Source organism: Euleptes europaea, chromosome 10, assembly GCF_029931775.1.
Source record: "Euleptes europaea isolate rEulEur1 chromosome 10, rEulEur1.hap1, whole genome shotgun sequence".
Classification (NCBI taxonomy): Eukaryota; Metazoa; Chordata; class Lepidosauria; order Squamata; family Sphaerodactylidae; genus Euleptes; species Euleptes europaea.
The window spans coordinates 16,267,740-16,291,200 of NC_079321.1; the positions used below are offsets into that span (position 1 = coordinate 16,267,740).

A 23,461-nucleotide genomic window follows, 5' to 3' on the forward strand; every position below is an offset into this window, starting at 1 on the left:
TCTATTCCATTTTTACCAGGCAGGTGTAGCAGCTATGAGGACAGAGAGAGGGAGGACTCTGAGGCAACTGCCTACTGGACAGAGTAACGTCTGGTTCCCCACTCTGGTCTCTCCTATGGATTCTTTAAACCCCAAACACCCACAATCAGGTAAAAAGGGAGACACAAGCTTTGATTAATGGCTTGTTAGCGTGTGATGTATGTGCTCCCTAATGTTTTCCAATTTGGAAAGCTGCTAGATCAAGGTTGTAATTAATTATGAGGTAAGCAGAAATTTTTTTTCCGTAGATATTTGTCTAGACAGACATCACTACGTGTCCACGAACCTATAGAAGATCCCTACTCTTCCCCTTACAGTTGTTATCAAGTTTAAAATTACGTTCAGTTGTTACTGACAATAATTACCTTACATAGGTACGTTTGTCCCTGGTCTGAATCGGTTGTTCCTTGAGTTGTGCATGAGTTTTCCGTCCATTAGAGATGACCTCGTGCCCAGCCCTCGCAATGTCTGGGTCTTCCCATTACTACATTAACCCAACTCTTCCATCTTCCCTGAGCAAAGCCCAGGTGAAATCCCCATGCAGAAGGCAAAGTGCAGGGTACGTAAGCTTGAATTGCATGTTCGAATATTTTTTGCTTCAGTCCTTCTTGGATTGAGTGTCATGCATGAGGTCACATCCCTAGTGGGTGAATGACAAATGCATGTCAAAGTCCGAAGTAAAAGAGTCCAGAATGTCAATATGTGGTTGATTCATTACTCAGGCTACTTTAAACAGTCTGAACTTTGCTGAGATTTAATGATTCACAGGCAGAAGAACCAAGTTCAACCAGTCTGAGAAGTGAAACCCAACAGAGGAATCCGCACCATGTCAGGAAGACCAGTCTGTATCGCTGACTTTGAACAGCATGCTAAGGAGGTTCTTCCAAAATCCGTGTATGATTATTACAGATCTGGGGCAGATGATCAGCAGACGTTAGCAGAAAATGTAGCAGCATTTTCCAGGTGAGCAGTGGGGCAGAAGTCAGGAAAATGGAAATGATCTACTTCAGGCACTGAGGCAGACCTGTGATGGGGTGGTAGAAGGAAGGCACAAATTGGCCATGGGACCTGAAAAGGCTACAGAATCTGTAAATAGCCAAACCTCCGATAATCAAATCTGTCACCCTGTATCCCTGACTTTCCAAAATACTTTGGAAAACAAACGGCCCTTCACGGATCAGCACAGGGCCAATGATAGCTTGTTTGATGCAAACATGTGAATGCTTCCCTGGGTCATAGCAATGTGACTGATTAGGGTTGCCAGGTCCCTCTTGGCAACCGCCTCCGCCACAAAAACCTCCTGCCGGTGGTGAAGAAGGACCCGGCAACCTTAGACATCTGGGACCCTGTGTGTGACTAGTCTGAGGGTCCTTTTAGCAGGGGTGGGTTTTAATACTACATTGGCAGTTGCCAAGTTTCTTTTCCAGTCAATTAAAATTTAAAAAAGTGTTAATTCTTTTATTGGTAATATAGATATCTATTTATATACACATATAAAAATATATCATTATTTTGTCTTTAGTTTTGATTTCAGTGTGACACTGTTCAACACCGAATTGGCTACATGAGCAGTCGGGTTGACAGAGCCCTCTTCGCCACTGTCGTAGGGTACCAGCTGGAGATTGCTATTACAACTGATCTCCATCCGATAGAGATCAGTTCCCCTGGAGAAAATGGCATTGAAGTCCCTCCCCTCTCCAAACCCCGCCCTCCTCAGGCTCCGCCCCAAAAATCTCCCACTGGTGGCAAAGAGGAACCTGGCAACCATACATCAGTGGGAGGTTTTTGGGGTGGAGCCTGAGAAGGGTGGGATTTGGGTAGGGGAGGGTCTTCAATGCCATAGAGTCCAATGGCCGAAGTGGCCCTTTTCTCCAGGGGAACTGATCTCCATCGGCTGGAGATCAGTTGTAATAGCATGAGATCTACAGCTACTACCTGGAGGTTGGCAACCCTAATGAGCAGTATCAATAAAGTAAAATAAAGCTTACACAACTTGCTTTTCAGAGTAGATCGTTTCTCATTTACACGTACTTGGCAACCGCCGGCTCGCTTTCCATATTTACCAATTTCTGTCCGAGCTTTTCCAGTTCCTTTTTTATTATTATTATTTTTTTTTTCTTGCATTTTTAAGGGGTACAAAAAAGGAAAAAGGGAAAGGGATAGTTGTTAACATTATAAAAACAATACAATATTGTAAGATGATTTCTAAATAAAATAAAGTTACAGAATAACTTTAGTTTGAAATTCTTGCTTCATAATTTCTCTTATATTTTAAAAATTCTTATTCTTGTTTAACAGTTATTTGAGATAAAAAGTATACAACAGAGTCTTATAATATTTTAGCATAGATTATTCATGTTGGTTGCATTTCATATATGTATAAAAAGAAGCCCACTTTTCCTGAAATTGCTCGATAGATTCACTGAGTTTAGGATTTAGTTCATCGGTCATTTTAGCCATTGCTGCATATTCCAAAAGTTTTTCTTTCCAATCATCAATTTCAGGTATGTGGGTCTGTTTCCATGTTCTTGCTAGGATTATTCTGGCGGCTGTTGTGGCATACTTAAAAACGTCATGCAATTTTTGAGGTAAATTTAACGGTACTATACTGAGTAGGTAAAATTTTGGGTCGAATAAAAACTTCATATCTAACATCAATTGTAGTTCACGATGAACTCTTTTCCAGTATAGTTGTAACTTTGGACACGTCCACCAGACGTGAAAATAAGAACCGTCTGATTCTTTACATTTCCAACATGCGCCTTTTTCCCCTGGAGTTGTCATTTGAGAAAGCATATTGGGAGTCAGGTACCATCTGTAGAAGGTCTTATACCAATTTTCTTTCACTTCTTGGGAAACAGTGTATTTCAATTCGGAAGAGCAGAGTTTTTCCCATGAGTCCATATTGATCATTTCTCCAAGATTTTGCATCCACTAGCTTTTCCAGTTCCTGTGCTCAAGTGGGTATGTCAGAGCTGATTCAAACTGAAAAGCTGTGCCATCAGACTGGTTTTGCATCATGCGTCTCATGTGCTGAACAAAGGTTTAATATGGTGGTCATCATTTGATGGTGTGGCCCCACTTCCGCTTATGCCAGATTAAAACTGTACCCCCGGATGCTGAGGGACGTCTCTGCTGTCAACCTGTCGACTACCATCTTGGGACAACGAGTCAGCATGCCAATATGTGTTGCAGCGACTGCCATGCAGCGCATGGCTCATGCCGATGGCGAGACGGCTACTGCCAGAGGTAAGCCACAGCAATAGAGAGTCCTTTTGAGAGATAGAACACGAGTCAACAATGTGACCTTCCTGGTTATTGAAATATTATTTTCTATGGGTTCAGGTCTGTGATAATTAGGGTTGCCAGGTCCCTCTTCTCACTGGTGGGAGATTTTTGGGCAGAGCCTGAGAAGGGCATGGTTTGGGGAGGGGAGGGACTTCAATGCCATAGAGTCCATCCGACTTCGAACGGAGCAGCTTTGCAGCGCTGTTAAATTGTCTTGAGATTTTTGTAAACCCTATTATAAAGCACAATGCAGGCCAGGATCCCAACTAAGTATGTGTGGGTAATGAAGATGATGGAGTGAAAGTGATAAAACCAGCATCTGAACAATCATCTGTGGTTCTACAAACTAAAAAAAAGGAGCCGTGTCTCCCGATATTAGAACGGTGTGCTGATGAAGCCGCTTGCGCGGCGGTGGAAACGTTAAAGTTTCACACAATCCGTTTTGTACCTGGAGGTTGGCAACCTTACACTGCCCACTTCCTAAAATTTTTTGGTGGGCACCAGAAAAGGTGTCAGTGGGTGCTGTGGCACCTTGGTTACTTGTTTATGTAGGGAAATCCATCATGGAGAGGGGCCATGGCTGAACAGCGGAGGACCTACTTTGCATGGAGAAAGCCCCAATTCAATCTCAAGCATCTCCAGTTAAAAGGCCCAGGTAGCAGGTGATGTGAAAGATCCCTGCCTGGAACCCTGGAGAACTGTTGTAAATCAGTCAGAGTAGGCATTACTGGGCTTAGTGGATGACTTGGTGGATGGCAGCTTCATGGTCACTTGGGGACATTTTAAGAGCAGTTTGTCATGCAGCATGGGTTGCTGCTGTTAGCAATAAATCACAACCCCTGCCCAAGTGCCCAAATGGAACGCCAGTGGAATTCTTCAGATTGTTGGCATTACTTCCAAGCTTCCTAGTTTAGCATCATATTTGCTTTGTATGAAGCCCCCACATGGGAAAATGTTTTATCTGGTAACTCATCCCACTGTACAGATAGCTCTGACTGCACAGAGTTGCCCCCCCAAGCCAAGCAGTAATGTGTTTGGTAAGTAGCATTGCCAACCTCCAGGTAGTAAATCAAAAAATCAAAAAACATGGGCACCTCTGTGCCTATACCATACAGGTTTGGAAAACAGCACAGGAATAGGGTTCAAATAAGCACAAGAAATGGGGTACAAAATAGACAAATCTAATAAGTGGTTATAAACATGAGAGACAAAGTACAAAAGTGCACATTCAACAAATAGGTACTAAGTATACTATCCTATAAATGTTTTATCTGGTAACTCATCCCACTGTACAGATAGCTCTGACTGCACAGAGTTGCCCCCCCCCAAGCCAAGCAGTAATGTGTTTGATAAGTAGCATTGCCAACCTCCAGGTAGTAGCTGGAGATCTCCTACTATTACAACTGATCTCCAGCCAATAGAGATTAGTTCACCTGGAGCTTTGGCAATTGGACTCTATGGCATTGAAGTCCCTCCCCTCCCCAAACCCCGCCCTCCTCAGGCTCTGCATCAAAAACCTCCCACCAGTGGCAAAGAGGGACCTGGCAACCCTATTGATAAGTCTGGGTCTATCCCTGTGGGTTTGGAGTTGCTTGAAGGTGAGAGGTTTTCACGAATTTTCCCTGCTTGGAGTCACACGGAATTATTTTCAAAGCTGATCTGCACTGAGGCTGCTAAAGGAGACAGACAAAGCAACATCTGTAAAGGTTTAAAAAGTGTCCCAGCTCAAGGAGGAAAATCTAGTCCTTCAGCAAGAACATTTACTAGGAAAGGTTTCCATCATTAAGTCAATGTTCCACATGGTGGAGCTCTAAGACCTTAAGTAGAAAATCACAACCCTACACAGGGGCCATCAATAAGGCAGACAGATCTGATATAACCAACATAGTAGCTAGTATTTTCTTCCTACCAAGAGAGGATCATGACGCATTAAAAAAAAAATACAGTTGGACAGTTGGAACTACTAGCAATAATGAAAGAATGTCATGGTCCCATCACTGTGTTCTACTCCAAGAATTACATCTTCATGTCGGTGCCATGTAGTGATTAGAGTGTTGTATTAGGATCTGAGATTCCCAGGTTTTAATCCCTACTCTCTTCAGCTTGCAGATCGGTGGGGGCAGGGATGATGTTCAGCTCATGGGCCACATCTTCCATAGAAGAAGTTGCTCAGGCAGCCCCAGAAGTGATTCGCTGGATGCAACTTTACATCTATAAAGACCGGGAAGTCACCAGATCCCTTGTGCAGCGTGCAGAAAGAGCTGGGTACAAAGGCATTTTTGTGACTGTGGACACACCATTCCTTGGCAAACGTTTAGATGATGTACGAAACAAGTTTCAACTCCCTCCACATCTGAGGTATGAGTTGGTGCAGGTCCCTCTGCCATATTATTTGGTTGATGTATGCTTAATTTGGTTTTTTTTGGGGGGGGGAGTTAAGTTGGTTTTTTTTTCTATCCAAGCACCATGTCCCTGTGGTCATAATTGGTAGGGTTGCCAAGCCCCTCTTTGCCACCAGCAGGAAGTTTTTGGGGCGGAACCTGAGGCGAGCGGGGTTTGGGGAGGGGAGGGACTTCAGTGCCATAGAGCCCAATTGCCAAAGAGGCCATTTTCTCCAGGTGAACTGATCTCTATCTGCTGGAGATCAATTGTAATAGCAGGAGATCTCCAGCTAATACCTGGCAATCAAACAAAAGAAACTCGTGCCAACAATAGGAAATTCCAAACAAACAGCAGCAGCACTTATGGCTAACCATATAAGAGAGATACTCATAAATTTGCCAAAAGAGTTCTATTCACACAACATATAATACTCCAACAATAGTTGTATGGGTATTCTAGCAGCAGCTAGTATAATGCAACAAGTAAACAATTATTTCTAATATATTCAAAGTCCATGGATGCCAAAAAACGATGGCTTTCTGGTAAAACATCCCATTTTGCTCAAGCTTCATCAATGAAGGCAATCCAACAAGTAAACAATTATTTCCAATATATTATTATTTAGCAGGAGATCTACAGCTAGTACCTGGAGGTTGGCAACCCTAATAATAGGTTAGTCAGTATGGCTTATATTGCTTGCCAGGAAAGAAGCTGCCTTTTCCGGTCAGCAAAATATCAGTGGGTATTAAACCAGGTAAAACAGTGCAATTCCCATAAACATTTGCAGGTATCTTTAATTGTCAAGTATTAGCCCGTGAACAGATAAAAAGATCTGCATAATGGGACTGGACATGGTTGTGGGGAAAGTGAGTCTGGACCTGACTCAATTTTTTTTAAAAAAATTAATGTGTAGTTTGGTTCAAAGCCAGTGCTCATCAACACATCTTTTTGAAGCAAATTGTACAAGTGAAGTGCTGTGTTAAGAACTTTTTTTCTCTGTGTAATAATGTCATTATTATGTCATTTAAGAGCCCCGTGGCTCAGAGTGGTAAGCTGCAGTACTGCAGTCCAAGCTCTGCTCACAACCTGAGTTCGATCCCAAAGGAAGTTGGTTTCAGGTAGCCGGCTCAAGGTTGACTCAGCCTTCCATCCTTCCGAGGTCGGTAACATGAGTACCCAGCTTGCTGGGGGCAAAGGGAAGATCACTGGGGAAGGCACTGGCAAACCACCCCTTAAAACAAAGTCTGCCTAGTAAATGCCGGGATGTGACATCACCCCACGGGTCAGGAATGACCTGGTGCTTGCACAGGGGATTTTTACCTTAATAATGTCACGAGAACGTGATCCTTCAGAGTATCTGCTCCTGGTCAAGTGAACACAAGATAACCTTGCTCACTTATTGTCTTGGTTTTTATTAAAAAAAGCATTTAATAATACTTATCTATAGTCCAGCTTTCTTGCTGAGACACGAGGCAGATAACATGATGTAAAACAACGCAATCTAATATTTATTTATTTAATTCATTTGGTCCTCACCTTTCTCCCTAATTGGGACTCAAAGCGGCTTACCTCATTCTCATCTCTTCCATTTTATTCTCACAACAACCCTGTGAAGTAGGTTAGGCTGAAATTATGTGACTGGCCCAAGGTCCCCCAGCAAGCTTCCATGGCAGGGTGGTGATTCAAACCTTTATCTTTGGTTGTGATGAACCTGGTAACTGTTTGGTAGTCAACTAGGGTTGCCAACCTCCAGACGGAAATCTCCTGGGATTACAACAGATCTCCAGGCAACAGAGATCAGTTCACTTGGAGAAAATGGCCACCTTGGAAGGTGGACTCTATGGCGTTACCCATTGAAGTCCCTCCCCTCCCCAAACCCCACCCTCCTCTGGTTCCATCCCCAAAATTTCCAGGTATTTCCCAACCCGGAGCTGGCAGTCCTATAGCCAACAGAGTGACTGCAGAATGTGTGCAATATAAATAATCCACCTCATACCTGTTAGTAACCAAGCTGTGGGATATGAAATACCAAGCAACTATTCCCCCCCGCAAAAAAAGGAGAGAATTTCTCTGTGGATTGTGTTATTGTGTTAATGGTCATTTGGAGCTGAAGTTTAAGGGGGGTGTTAAATATTACTTTTGTGTTTTCCAAAACCTTTTTCTTAATTGCAGAATGAAGAATTTTGAAACAAACGACCTGGCATTTTCATCTGAGAAGGGCTATGGAGAAAACAGTGGCCTCTCTGTTTATGTCGCAGAGGCAATCGATCCTTCGATTACGTGGGAGGATCTGAAGTGGCTCAGAGGTCTGACTACCTTGCCGATTGTTGCTAAAGGCATCCTCAGAGGTTTGTTCAGCTGAAGTGTAAATTTTGTGGGCTATTGGAAGAGATTTGTTGCGGAAGGTTTCTTTATTTGTTGTATTTATTAAAATATTGATATCCTACTTTTCAGTATGGGAAGTCGCCTCTGAGCAATTTACAGTAAAATTCCTGTTTCACTATATTACAAAAATTTAAATTGAAGTGCTGATCATAAAAACCGATACAATTGCAGTAGAATATTTTCTAGCATTGTCCCTGGTGCTCTTGGAATACATTAAGCTGCAGTTGATAAATGAATTAGTCCGTCCCTTGGTCCATCAAAGTGAGTATTGTCTACTCAGACTGGCAGCAACTCTCCAGGGTCTCAGGCTGTTAAGTCCGCGTGGGGAGGACACATGAGGTCAAGATGGAGTTCCAACAACAACGCTTTATTGTAGTGAAGAACTGAACTGGGCATACAGTGGAAATGGCCCCGCTTATATGCTACCCGGGCCGCCCGCGGCCACTCCCCCCCTGATCCGTGATAGGGGGGTAACAACCCTGGGGTGCCAATGGTGCGTGCCGGCTTAGGACCAATGGCGCTTGCCGGCAGGGGGTCAATCGCGTGTGCAGGGTTTAGGATCCTTCGTCCAAGACTCAAGATTCTCCGTTCCCCTGCCTGTCTGCCAACTATGTACATACACAACACAGGCGGAGGTCTTTCACATCACCTACTTGCCTAGTCCCTTTAACTGGAGATGCTGGGGATTGAACCTGGGACTTTCTGCATGCCAAGCAGATGCTCTACTAATAAGCCACAGCCCCTCCCAAGATGCATGTTTCCCATTGTGAGAGAAGGATGCACTCTTTCTACAGGCATGTGACCTGTTCACAAATAGAGGTGAAACTACAGCCCATTCATACAGTGACTGTACACATGGATACACATGTTCTTGAGTGTTTCAACAGCACAGACCTCAGTAGATGAAATCTTCCATGGACCTGAAGAGAGATCTAATTATAAAGCATATTAACTAGGATCCTATATCTTTTGGATGTCAGGGCTGTCCTTCTTTGCTGAGTACATTTCTCCAGCGCTAGATGACCTCTATTCTTGTTGGACCAATGTCTTCTGGTGAGCAGAAAGCGCCTACAGCCAGAAAAATGTGCTCTGGAGTGGAGAATTGCCTCCACAATAGACAAAAGGATGCACAAACAGAAGGAAAGTATAGGATCCATACCAAAATGACTCTCTAAAAGGTGCTTTCTTGTGTTGCTTATGTGTATCTATTAGTATGAAATCCCATGTAAGATTCAACTGAAGCCCAGAAACATATGTTTTTGTTTACAACTACACATACAACACAATGTATTTAATTAATTAATTAATTAAGCTATATCCCATCCTCCCCAGGAAAAGCTGGGCTCAGGGCGGCTCACATAATCACATAAAACTCTACAATAAAACACAATAAAATCTTATTTAAACAATGATTAAAACCTGCCCTGTAACATCAATCCCTTTAAGAGTCATTTTGTTTGAACCAGTTGGAAGGTAATGGACATTAATTAAAACTTAATAGCAGACGTGACAGGAAATAGCAATATTGGAACTCTGTCAACGTGTGGTATCCACAGGCTCCAATTCTCTTCTGGATAGCACACGTGGAAAAAAGGATGTGGACAGAACTGAGCGGGTGCAGAGGAGAGTGACGAGGATGATCAGGGGCCTGGAGACCAAGCCCTGTGAGGAAAGGTTGAGGAAGTTGGAAATGTTTAGTCTGGAGAAGAGGAGGTTGAGGGGGGACATTATCACTCTCTTTAAGTATTTGAAGGGCTGTCACTTAGAGGAGGGGCAGGGAGCTGTTCCTGTTGGCAGCAGAGGATAGGACTCGCAATAATGGGTTTAAACTGCGGGTGGAGAGGTACCGGCTTGATATTCGAAAAAAAAATACAGTAGGAGTTGTTCGACAGTGGAATCATCTGCCTAGGAAGGTGGTGAGCTCCCCCTCACTGGCAGGCTTTAAGTAGAGGATGGACAAGCACTTGTCAGGGATGCTCTAGGCTGATCCTGCATTGAGCAGGGGGTTGGACTAGATGGCCTGTATGGCCACTTCCAACTCTATGATTCCAGGAGGCTTCTTCCAATTGGTGTAATGAATCAAAAACCATTTGCAAGTCATGAAATGATTATGTTAAAACATGTCGATTACTATGATCGTATTAATTTGTCTACAAGAAACCTATCTCAGCAGGAGGGCTAGCCTTGGTGGAATTGAACACCAGTGAGATTACATACCAGACCTTCTGATAAGAGTACCAGGAATATTGACAGAGCTGGGGAATGTTGCCTTTGGGTGTGGGATATGATAGAACGGTGAAGTTGAATTTGATCCACTGTGTTATTATTCATTCCTTAGCTGCTGAGCAGAACTACATGAGACACGTAGTCCTCTGAAAAGCGGAAAGCTTCGCATTGTGTGTTAATTGAAGTGTTTTTATGGATTTTGAAGCCATCACATTGACAGCTTTCATATAACTTATAAATATTAGTGTTGTTTTTTTTAACTTCCTAGCTGATGATGCTAGGGAAGCAGTGAAGCATGGCATAAATGGGATTCTGGTGTCAAACCATGGTGCACGCCAGTTGGATGGGGTTCCAGCCACGGTGAGTATTGGAGGAAACTTTCATGGAGGCTGACGAATTCTCAGTAGAACTCAGCAACATCAGACACAGCTTTCATGGGCGTTGAGTGTTTAGTATTGCCGGCGTACGTGACCAGCCTTTGGTTGGCTTAGTTTTCAGAAAGTAGCTCAAAGCAGAGGAACTTAAGTGTTGTTGACTTTGTTGTACAGTTATGGTCACCACACCTAAAAAAGGGTATTACAGAGCTTGAGAAGGTGCAGAAAAGAGCAACCAAAATGATTAGGGGACTAGAGCAACTGTCCTATGGGGAGCGGTTAAGACGCTTAGGGCTGTTTAGCTTGGAAAGAAGGCGGCTAAGGGGAGACATGATAGAGGTCTATAAAATTATGCATGGTTTGGAGAGAGTGGACAGGGAGAAGTTTTTCTCCCTCTATCATAATACTAGAACGCGATGTCATCTGCTAAAGCTGGAGGGTGACAGATTCAAAACAGATAAAAGGAAGTATTTTTTTCACACAATCCACAGTTAAATTGTGGAACTCCCTGCCGCAGGATGTGGTGATGGCTGCCAACTTGGAAGGCTTTAAGAGGGGAGTGGACGTATTCATGGAGAAAAGGGGTATTCATGGTTATTAGTTAGAATGGATGCTAGTCATGCTGCATACCTATTTTCTCTAGTATCAGAGGAGCATGTCTATTATATTAGGAGCTGTGGAACACAGGCATGATGGTGCTGCTGCAGTCGCCTTGTTTGGGGGCTTCCTAGAGCCACCTGGTTGGCCACTGTGTGAACAGACTGCTGGACTAGATGGACCTTGGTCTGATCCAGTAGGGCCTTTCTTATGTTCTTATGTTTGGGCAAACAGATGTAGACTTTTTAAGATTGCTTTCCGGAGGAAAGTAAAAGAGAATGGAAGATAGACTTTGGGGATTTCGTGGTGCTGTTTGGAATTAGTGTTACCCCAGAAGGTAATAAGCTTTGCTAGCATGGTAGCTGTAAGGGAATAAAATAGGGTTTAAGTCAGTTCCCACAGGCAATCTTTGGTAGTCCTCCTGGGTTCCGGCTGGCTGCTGCATATGGTGCAATAGATGGTGGTTTAACAACAACAAAAACCAAGATGCCAATTTGGGCATTCTGTTTGTACTGGTTAATTATTCTTTCTGATATGGAGAGCAACCAGTACAACAGACAAGCAATTTCTCACACCTCAGAAGAAACTCACCTGTCCATTTATGGAAACTACTCTCTGCCTTTCCCCTTAGTCCCAAGGTGGTCTCACTTGATCAGGAGATGGAGATCATCTCTTCTTAGGTTAGGAGTAAGGCGCCCCAAATGATTAAGAAGAAGAAGGGTTGGTTTTTATATGCCCACTTTCTCTACCACTTAAGGGAGACTCAAACCGGTTTACAATCACCTTCCCTTCCCCTCCCCACAACAGACACCCTGTGAGTTGGTGAGGCTGAGAACTCCAACAGAGCTGTAACTTGCCCAAGGTCACCCAGCTGGCTTCATGTGGAGGAGTGGGGAAACCAACCCTGTTTACCAGATTAGGCTCCGCCGCTCATGTGGAGGAGTGGGGGAATCAAACCCAGTTCTCCAGATCAGAGTCCACCGCTCCAAACACATAGACATAGTAAAGTGCCCTGATCTGGCTAGTCTGACCTCGGAAGCTAATCAGGGTTTCCCTGGTTAGTACTTGGATGGGAGACCACCAAAGAAGTCCATGGTCACTACACAAAGGTAGGAAATGGCTAATCACCTCTGAATGTCTCTTACCTTGAAAACTCTTTGGGGTCGCCATAAGTGAGCTGTGATGTGATGGCAAAAGAAAAAGCAAACCAGTGTTTTCCTCAAGTTGTGTGTGTGTTAAGTGCCGTCAAGTCGCTTCCGACTCATGGCGACCCTATGAATGAAAGGCCTTCCAAAATGTCCTATCTTTGTCAGCCTTGCTAAGATCTTGCAAATTGAAGGCCTCAGGTTACTAAGATCCAAATTAGATTGAAAAGGGCAGCTGGGAGGGGAACCTAGGGTTGCCTGCACTGGCTTGGGAAATACCTGGAGATTTTGGAGGTGGAGCATGGGGAAGGTGGGATTTGGGGAGGGGAGGGACCTCAGCAAGCTATAATGCCATATAGTCCACACACCCCGCAAGAGCAGCCATATTCTCCAGGAAACTAATCTCTGTGGTCTGGAGATCAATTGTAAAATTGGGAGATCTTCAGGTCCCACCTGGGACTGGCAACCCTAGGAACCAGGGAAGGGTCAGCATCCATCAGGGCCATCTGCTGATAGATAGCTGAAATCGAACCTATAATTTTGAAAAGACTAATGAATGCAATGAATAGCGACTCTCAATGTCTCCAGTGGCGATGCATCAAAATGAAGCTGTTTTTTGCTGAATCAGACCACTGGCCCATCTAAGCCAGTGCTGTCAGCTCTGATGGACATTAACTCTTTAAAGCCCCAGGTTGTCTCGGCCTTGCTCCCCAAGATCCTTTTAACTTGGGAACCAAATCTGGGACCTGCTACATGCTCTAATACTGAGCTATGGCTCTGTGCCAAGTTTCGTAATAGAAAAGTAACTGTTTACAGCCTGATTGGAGCATTTGAAGTTTTTGAAACCTGACAATACGGTTTAGCTTATTTGGTTTTGAGAACAAGTTGAGTCCAAACTGGTGAACATTTCCTAGTGTCTGGTTACACACTGATGAAATGTGTGCTTTAATTATGGCTTGCGTCATACTCAAGTAACAGCACTTGGCACCATCTGCCTGGATGTGAAAGTTTAGCATGCAGATGCGGAAGTGGAACCCAAGTATTTTTGGCAACAAAACAAAACCTTAAAAGAGGAAAAACAAGCCCTTTCATTGTTTGCCAGATGACTAGGGAAACCTCAATCGGAATATACAAGCAAATTGAGGCTGTGAGTTCCTATTGCCTCTGGCCACCGATTTTCACCTTCAAAGAAATGATTCCTGCCCTTGCTTGTCTCGTGAGAGCATCTTTTCAGGGTATGGCACATCCATCTTCAAGTACTTGAAGGGCTGTCATATAGAGGAGGGTGCCGAGTTGTTTTTTGTTGCCTCCACAAGATTTGGACCAGAACCAACGGGTTGAAATTAAATCAAAAGAGTTTCCGTCTAGACAATAGGAACAAATTTCTAACAGTTAGAGCAGTTCCTCAGTGGATCAGGCATCCTCGGGAGATGGTAAGTGCTCCTTCCCTGGAAGTTTTTAAAGAAGAGGTTGGATGGCCATCTGTCAGCAGTGCTGATTCTATGACCTTAGGCAGATCATGAGAGGGAGGGAAACTTGGCCATCTTCTGGGCATGGAGTGGGGGTAACTGGGGGTGTGGGGGAAGATAGTTGTGAATTTCCTGCATTGTGCAGGGGGTTGGACTAGATGACCCTGGTGGTCCCTTCCAACTTTGTGATTCTATGATAGTTTGTATTCACATGTATTCCCTTGGTCTCTCTTATATCAACACTTTGGAAGAATTGTGCTTAGTTGATTTAAGACCTGGAGTTTACGTGGCTTAGTTTTGCTGCATCCCATCATGGACCTGAGCAAATAGCTGAGTCGATTGGTATCTCATCTGTTGGAGTCCTGGTCTTCATGGCCTCCTGAAACAATTCAAGATGCCTCGTTTGCCAAGAGGCGATATTTTGTCCTGTTCAAGACTGTCGACCCAGAAATGTCTAGTATGAGAATTTGGCTGGGGGAAATGTGCATCTAGAGAGCTGCAAAACCTCCCATGCATAAATAGCCCAAGAGAAACTATGGGAGGTTTTGCTTTGGATTTGCCGCTCTCTAGATGCACATTTCCCCCATCTGAATTCTCAAAACTCTGCATGGGGGCTTATAGTTGAGTTTTGAGAATTTGGCTGGAGGAAATGTGCATCTAGAGAGCGGCAAATCCAAGGAAAAACCTCCCATGCGTTTTCACTATCTCAATCCCAAACCAGAGGACTGCAGCAGCATTGTCCTGTCTGTGTTCCGCAGCACTTAATATAACAGGCATGCACCTCTGACCCTGGAGAGAATAGATGTGCATCATAACTAGTATTCATTTTGACTAGAAGCCATGGATAGCCCTCTCCTCCATAAGAACATAAGAAAGGCCATGCTGGATCAGATCGAGGCCCATCAAGTCCAGCAATCTGTTCACACAGTGGCCAATTGGGTGCCTCTAGGAAACCCACAAACAAGATGACTGCAGCAGCATTGTCCTGCTTGTGTTCCAAATTGCACCTAATATAATAGGCATGCTTATCTGATCCTGGAGAGAATAGGTATGCATCACGACCAGTATCCATTTTTAGTAGTAGCCATGAATACCCCTCTCCTCCATGAACATGTCCACTCCCCTCTTAAAGCCTTCCAAGGTGGCAGCCATCACCACATCCTGGGGCAGGGAGTTCCACAATATAACTGTGCATTGTGTGAAGAAATACTTCCTTTTATCAGTTTTGAATCTCTCAGCCTCCAGCTTCAGCAGATGACCCCACGTCCTAGTATTATGAGAGAGAGAGAGAAAAGCTTCTCCCTGTCCACTCTCCCTGCACCATGCATAATTTTATAGACCTCTATCCTGTTTCCCCTTAACCGCCTTCTTTCCAAGCTTTCCAATGCTTTGGCATTCCCCCGCCTTTGAGGGCAGCCTAACTCGCCTTCAAAGAGAGACAACCAACCAGCCGTGGCCAGAGCTGGGTCTTCTGGCCAATCAGAGAAGGGATTCTCCAATTTGAACTTCTCTGAATTGGCCAGAAGAATATATACTAGTCTCCCTGCCCCTCTGTTCCTTCCATTTTGCTGGTGCTGGCTTCTGTGTGTGCTCCTCTTGGGATCCTGAGCTGACCTGCCTCCTGGAATTGGATCTATCTAACTGGATTATAATTTCCTAACTGTGCCTGCCTGCTTCCTGGTGGTCCCTGGATGTGGAAGAGAAGAGAAGACATCCACAGTTTGACCCTATCATTTTACTTAATTTGGGGCTTTTCTTTATAACTTGGGGGGGTGGGGGGAGCAGATTCTGCTGTATTTATTTGGGGCTAGTCCCGGGCTTCTGCCTGGGTCTCTTTATTTTAAATTTGGTGTTTGGTTTGTTGCTCTGTGTGTGCGGGCTGTGATTTCTGGCCTGTGCTGCTGTTCCCATGTTTGGCTTTCTAATTCCTGCTGTGGCCTGGAGTTGGCATAGGCTTTTACTGACTGAGTCTCTGTTAAGCTTGGCCTGGTTTGGGGCTCTTTATTTTAAATTTGGTGTTTGGGTTGTTGCTCTGTGTATGTGGGCTGTGATTTCTGGCCTGTTCTGGTTCGGGGGGGATTACCTGTTCTGGTTGGGGTGGGCTTGTCTTTGTGGGAGTGTTATTCCTGCTGTTTTTTGTGGTTGCCAACTTTGGCTGGAGTTAAGTGGGTCAGTGTGAGTCTCTGCCTGCGGGGGGTGGGGGATCCAGTGTACTTTGGTAGTGGTTAACTTGGGTTCCTAAAGAGTTGCGTTGCCTCACCTGTGTGATTTCTGCCTGCAGGGGGGATCCAGTTCATCTGCCTCATGACACTGAAAAGGCACCCTCTTCAGACCCCATAACTCCACACCCCTGACCCAATCTTTACCAAATTTGGGGGTTCTTGCAAGGAGGGTCCCTTCAAGCTACCCTGGAAATTTGGGACCTCTGCCTGCAAAAATGCCCCCCCCCCCAGGAGCTGTGCAGAAAACCCCCCATCGGATTACATGGCTGGTTCCCATGCCTAAAGTGTGTGAAACCACAAAAGAGGAAGTGTTAATAAGTTTTTTCCCATCATAGCGATGAACAGGAAATTTTTTGCACAGCTCCTGGGGGAGCACTTTTTAAGATAGAGGTCCCACATTTTCAGGGTAGCTTGAAGGGACCCTCCCTGCAAGAACCCCCAAATTTGGTTAAGACTGGGTCAGGGGTCCGGAGTTATGGGTCTGGAAGGGGTTGCCCCCCTTCTCCATTAAAACCAATGTAAACTTCACTAAACTTGGGGGTTCTTGAAAGGAGGGTCCCTTCAAGCTACCCTGAAAGTTTGGAACCTCTACCCCAAAAAATGCCCCCCCCCCCAGGGCCACGGAAGGCAGCAAATGTGTTTAAATGGGTTTAAATGGCCGAATTATTCTGGAATCCCAAATTTAAACCCAAATTCAAACCTATCCCGAATCGGGGGAATTCGTGATTCGGGATTTCACGAATAAAAAAGGCCATTTAAACCCTAATCCGAATTATACCGATTTTTTTTTCAACAGCACTAGTTTGGGATTTTGTAGAGATCACAACTGATCTCCAGACTATGGAGGTTAGATCCCCTGGAGAAAATGGTAGCTTCAGAAGGCAGACTCGATGGTATATTGTAGGTGAAATTGCTTCCCAAACTCTGCCTTCCAAAGATACCACTTCCAAATCTCCAGGAATTTCCCAGGCTAAAGTTGGCAACCAAGTGTGCCAATGAACTCTACATGGGTGTTTTTATTTGCTTGCAAAAAAACAAACTCTGACCCTGAAATTTGAGAATAGTGAGCAGGTCATTGTGGCAACATTTGTGTTCCTTCTTTTTTTTTCAGATTGAGGTGCTGCCTGAGATAATAGAAGCTGTGGAAGGGAAGGTTGAAGTGTTCCTCGATGGCGGCATAAGGAAAGGCTCAGATGTTCTCAAGGCCCTAGCCCTTGGAGCCAAAGCAGTGTTTGTTGGCAGGCCTGTGATCTGGGGTCTTGTCTACAAGGTAATGTTAAAACAGAGCTTGAATAGCTACTTGGGGGGTCTCAAAAGGCAGGTCTGCACACTTCTTCCTCAACCACAATGTAGTGGTTAGAGCAGGGGTGTTGAACTTAATTGTTATGAGGGCCGGATATGACATATATGTCACTTGGTTGGGCCAGGCCTCACCAGCCCAGATCGGGAATGGGGGGTGGGGTGGCTGCCTCAGCTGGCTTGCGGGCCAGATAAGAGCTCTCAAGGGGGCGAATCCAGCCCGCGGGCTGTATGTTTGACATCCCTGGGTTAGAGTGTCAAATTAGAATCTGGGAGACACAGGTTGAATCCCAACTCTGCCATGGAGGTTGTCTGGGAGACCTTTGGGCCAATTTCACACTCTCAGCCTAACCTAACTCACAGGGTTATTGTGAGGATAAAGAGGAGAAGAGAATGATGTAAACTGCTTTTGGTCCCTGTTGCGGAGAAAGGCAGGGTATAAATAAATTAAATAAACAAATACCCATGTGTGGTTGTTTGGTTGCATACCATTTAAAGAAGAAGAAGAAGAGTTGGTTTTGATATGCCGACTTTCTCTACCACTTAAGGAAGAATCAAACCGGCTTACAATCACCTTCCCTTCCCCACAACAGGCACCCTGTGAGGTAGGTGGGGCTGAGAGAGCTCTAACAGAGCTGTGAGTAGCCCAAGGTCACCTAGCTGGCTTCATGTGTAGGAGAGGGGAAGCCAACCTGGTTCACCAGATTAGCGTCCACAGCTCATGTGGAGGAGTGGGGAAGTAAACCCGGTTCTCCAGATTAGAGTCCAACACTCCAAACCACCACTTTTAACCACTACACCACACTGGAGGGGTTCCCCAACCCCCAGAGTTGGCAATCCTAGGAGAGGAGCCTATATTTGTAGTTTGGCTGCTAGCTCCAAAGAACCATACACTTTCCAAGATATGAATGAAACATCCAACCGCAGAACAAATCTTTATGTTTAACATACATACTTGATGAGAATGTTGAACAATGTTGAACAAGCTGAGCAACAGTGGACCCAGCGGTGTGGATTCGACCTTCCTCTAAGATGCCTCCTTTAGCTGTAAGTGCTTCTTTCTCCAGCGGCAGAGCCACTGAAGTCAGAAGGAGGTTCCTAAGGCTGGAGGAAGGCACCAAACTTTGCTCAGTGGAGTGGCTAGGATAGGGGTAGGATCCACCCCAACAGTGCCGAACTCACTGAGCATTCCTGCTTGTAGCATTCCTCCCAAGTATCCTCCAAAGACAACCCAACACATATTTTTCTTACGTGCTTAGTCTTCCCAGTAAAGCCCAATGATTGTCCTGCATCAGCTAAAGCTGGATTTGTTTTCGGTTCTGGTTTCAGTTAGGGTACAGCACAGACATTCTTCTACGGTTCAAATTTTGTTCTGGGTTGGGGAAAAAAATTAAGGCTGTGTCCAAATTTTCGGTTAGGGCTTGGTTTGACTTCCAGACATAGGGATCACACTCACTCTCAGATTTTCCATTCTTGCCCACCCATTACATTGAAGCCAAACAAAAATAAACTCTAGTGTGGTTGTAGTTCTTTGGTTTCTAGTGCCTTTCTTATAGCATTCCTATGTCTTGGGATGGTGCTAGTCTGTTGAAGTCCAGGCTCTTCCACACAGAGATCCCCCCTTGCATAGAAAGCAGGAAGCCCCCACATTAACGGGGAACACCCCCTGGACATTGTGTAGATTCCAACCATCATTCATGCCGTTCCTGGGTCTTCTTCCTTTATTAAATAATAAACCTCAGCTCTAAGAGGAATCTCCAGAGTGGCTATGGAAGACAGTCCGTGTGGACACTCAGTCTATTGCTACTATAGAATGATCTAAGCTTCACTTTCAAAATGGCACGTGCCACCCCGACCTCTACCCATAGCCCTTTAAAGGGCACATTTCCTTTTCTCTGCCAAGCCCAGCTGTAGCACACTTTCAGTGGTGAAGTGGGTTCTGGGCTGTTAGGGGTCCTGCTGCTATGGGGGGGGGGAAGAGGAAGCAGCAGAGGGCAGCATTGAGCAGCACAGGAATGGGGGTATGGATGTAGTTCCCTCCTGTCCCCATACTGTCCCCATGCTGCTGCTGGGGCAGGGTTGCATTTGGGTGCCCCCTCCATCTGAAACCAGGTGCATTGTGGGGTAGTGGCCACACTGTAGGACTGGGACTTGCAGTTGTGGTCCTCCCTCAACCAAGGAACTCACTGGGTGACCTTGGACCCAACCACTCACTATCAACCTAATCTACTTTCCTTAGGGTTTCCAACCTCCAGGTACTAGCTGGCGATCTCCTGCTATTACAGCTGATCTCTAGCTAGTAGAGATCAGTTCACCTGGAGAAAATGGCCACTTTGGCAATTGGACTTTATGGCATTGAAGTCCCTCCCCAAACCCCACCCTCCTCAGGCTCCGCCCCAAAAACCTCCCACCGGTGGCGAAGAGTCACCTGGCAACCCTAACTTCCCTGGGTAGTTGTGAAGATAAAATGAAAGAATTTAGGACTTCATACACTGCCCTGAGTCCTACAGCAGGGGGTGGGGGATGAAAATATGGTAGATCATAACCTGTGTGTACCAAAATATGGCAGCGGGGTTGGAGGTACCTCACCTATGTTAAGCAGTGCCAGTGGATTGGTCATTGTGCCCAGGTCTATTAAAATTGTGTATCCTGACATGCTATCTAGTCAAGGTTGCTGAAAGCCACAGCGAACCCCTGCTGGAAATCCCTTGTGCATGCTTGGTTAGGGCAAGCATGCTGCTAATATTCCCATTTCCCTCTTCCCATAGCACCAGGCCAGCTCCCTGGAGTGATCTGAGTCCTCAGAGTTTTGTACAGGGAGCCCTTCCCTCTCTAGCCAGTCCTGTTTTGGTTACCTCCTAGGATGGGTATAAAGGTAAAGCACCAGGTCATTACTGACCCATGGGGTGATTTTTATAAATTTTTATAAAAACCAAGACAATAAGTGAGCAAGGATATCTTGTGTTCACTTGACCAGGAGCAGATACTCTGAAGGGTCAAGTTCTCATGACATTATTAAGGTAAAAATCCCCTGTGAAAGCAACGGGTCATTCCTGACCCATGGGGTGATGTCACATCCCGACGTTTACTAGGCAGGCTTTGTTTTACGGCAGGGATGGGGAACCTTTTTCCCACCAAGGGCCATTTGGATATTTATAACATCATTCGTGGGCCATACAAAATTGTCGCCACTTCCGCCCCCAGCCCTCTTGTAGTACAGAGGGAATACGTTTCTCCATGGCCCAGGTGGGAGAGGGTTAACACAGTTTCTTGGGCGGTCCTAGCAGCTCCATAGCTAATGACTCTTCTGCAAGGGGGAAAAAAGGTTCCTTTTCTTGGCAAAACAAACTCACGTCTGCCTTGAATAGAGGCTATTCCTGTCTGCGGGAGGGGGCCGATCGCCAGTCTTAGATCCTTCTGAGCTAGAGATCTGCCAGGACCCACAAAGGGCCAGACCAAATGATTTCGCGGGCCTTAAATGGCCCCCAGGCCTGACATTCTCTACCCCTGTTTTATGGGGTGGTTTGCCATTGCCTTCCCCAGTCATCTTTCTTTTACCCCCAGCAAGCTGGGTACTCATTTTACCGACCTCAGAAGGATGGAAGGCTGAGTCAACCTTGATCCAGCTACTTGAAACCGACTTCCGTCGGGATCAAACTCAGGTCATGAACAGAGCATGGATTGCAGTACTGCAGTTTACTACTCTGTGCTACGGGGCTCCTAGGATGCGTGTACTGAGCTGAAAATAGAACTGGCTTATTAGGCCTGGCTGCCCATTCAGTGCCTAAGACAATAGCGACTAAGGTTGCCAGTGGGCTGGATTTGGGGGGCGGGGAATCAATTCTCTCCAATTGGTACTTACCAGGAAAACTGATGCCTCACTATAACCTTAAGGTAATTTATTATGCAGTATGTCTAACTTAATCAGGGTGAAGAAGGTGTGAAGGAAGTCCTCCAGATACTGAAAGAAGAATTCCAGTTAGCAATGGCACTTTCTGGTAAGCTGCACAATATGAAAGAATTGTGATGTCTCCTTTTGTACGTTATACTGCGATACATGCAGTTGTGAATTTCCTGCTTTGTGCATGGGGTTTGACTAGATGACCCTGGTGGTCCCTTCCAACTCTGTGATTCTATGATTCTTCTATGTTAAAGTAAGATCCATAACATGAAATTAAGAACCTTGCACATTTGCATGTTGGTTGTGTACTAGGGTTGTCAGCTCTGGGTTGGGAAATACCTGGAGATTTTGGGGGTGGAGCCTAAGGGTGGGATATAATGGGGTGGAGACTTCAGTGGGGTATAATGCCATACAGTCCACCTTCCAAAGTGGCCATTTTCTCCATTGCCTGGAGAGCAATTATAATTCCAGGTGATCTCCAGCCACCACCTGGAGGTTGGCAACCCTATGGTATACAGCCATGCTGTTACTTCTGTGGTTGAAGATTACTTACTTGGAAAGGAGTACATGAATTACAGTGAAATAAATTTATAGAAAAGGGTTTTGAACGAAGGGTGCTCATTTTCTTTCTAGACATGTTTTGAGAACAGGCATCTGGTAGATAAAATGAACAGTTGATGTTTTCATTGGGAGTCCATCTTTCTCACTGATTGCAACTATTTATTTATTTTTTAATCCTTTTCAGTCAATCAGTACATGTAGTATGCAAACACATCTGTTTAAGGCAAAAAGACAATATAGGAAAAACTGTATCCCTAATAAATCACCAAGAGCCCCGTGGCTCAGAGTGGTAAGCTGCAGTACTGCAGTCCAAGCTCTGCTCACGACCTGAGTTCGATCCCGACAGAAGTCGGTTTCAGGTAGCCGGCTCAAGGTTCGCTCAGCCTTCCATCCTTCCGAGGTCGGTAAAATGAGTACCCAGCTTGCTGGGGATAAAGGGAAGATGACTGAGGAAGGCACTGGCAAACCACCCTGTAAAAAACAAAGTCTGCCTAGTAAACGTTGGCATGTGATGTCACCCCATGGGTCAGGAATGACTCAGTGCTTGCACAGGGGACCTTTTCTTTAATAAGTCACCACCTGATCTTAAAGCAATATGTCTCAGGTTCGCTCCTTTTACAAGAATGCCCTCCTGAACCATTCTTTTGAACATTTGAGTGGGGGGGGGGCGCCCTCCCAAAAGTCGCAGTCAGACCATTCTGTAATGAAGGAGCCACCACAGAGAATGCGTGTGGATGGGTAATTGCCAATTTTATCTGTTTGAAGGTGGTACCTTCAGAAGGCTTGGCTAAGATAAGCAGAGCTGTTAACAGTGAAAAACTGCAGGGGATGTCGTGCTGTGGGTATAGCAACACATTTTCCTTGAAGGAAAAAATATATTTTAGGATGTATTTTAGAGGCTGAAATCTTATTACTCTGTATTTGTTCTTAACCTTCTTGTTTCCAGGTTGCCGAAGTGTGGAAGAAATAGATGGAACGCTGAGTCGGAGAGTTCAACAGGCTTCCTCCAAACTCTAGCTGTATTTTCTGCCTCTTGGGAAGCTGTCCATCAGATTACAAATGGTTTGCCCTACCTTATCAAGAAATGGGAAGAGCAAAGTACATCACAATGAAACGTCCACTCAGTTGCTGAAATGCAGATTCTTTTCAAATATATCAAGGTGTCTTTTTGAATCGTGTTGTTATGGGGAAATTCCGTTTCCAAAATTCTTTATTTTAATATAACCATTGATTCCTCTTATTCTCTTTTAAAAGCGGGATTTCTCTTCGAAGAGAAATCAATGCACCCTTTTTAAATTTCAGCTCTTCTTGTTGTTTTATGTGGTGCTCTAATAGAACTATAGGAAGCAGGGTTGCCAGGTCTTCCTGCTCCATCAGCGGGAGGCTTTTGGGGCAAGGATGGGGCGGCGATCCCGTGCACGTGTGTAATTGCCACTCCAAGGAGGTTCAGTGGATTGGCGGTAGGGTTGCCAGCCTCCAGATGGTGGCTGGAGATCTCCTGCCATTACAACTGATCTCCAGCCAATAGGGATCAGTTCCCCTGGAGAAAATGGCTGCTTTGGCAATTGGACTC

The 23,461-nt window shown here is 45.1% G+C and overlaps 1 protein-coding gene across 1 annotated transcript; it reads left to right on the forward strand.

Annotated features, from left to right (window-relative positions):
- The first annotated feature begins 865 nt into the window (after positions 1 to 865).
- HAO1 (hydroxyacid oxidase 1) lies at positions 866 to 22,953 on the forward strand. The gene is made up of 8 exons (XM_056856712.1): positions 866 to 1,002; positions 3,137 to 3,288; positions 5,430 to 5,685; positions 7,882 to 8,057; positions 10,589 to 10,680; positions 17,239 to 17,397; positions 21,355 to 21,424; positions 22,835 to 22,953. Exons 1-8 carry the CDS (start codon positions 866 to 868, stop codon positions 22,903 to 22,905), a joined length of 1,113 nt encoding a protein of 370 aa, XP_056712690.1. The 3' UTR covers positions 22,906 to 22,953.
- The last annotated feature ends 508 nt before the right edge of the window (positions 22,954 to 23,461 follow it).

Coding starts and splice junctions, on each gene's coding strand:
- HAO1 (XM_056856712.1), top strand. CDS start 866: ATGTCAGGAAGACCAGTCTGTATCGCTGACTTTGAACAGCATGCTAAG. Junction 3,289..5,429: donor CGAGACGGCTACTGCCAGAG/GTAAGCCACAGC, acceptor TACTCTCTTCAG/CTTGCAGATCGGTGGGGGCA. Junction 17,398..21,354: donor TCTGGGGTCTTGTCTACAAG/GTAATGTTAAAA, acceptor TAACTTAATCAG/GGTGAAGAAGGTGTGAAGGA.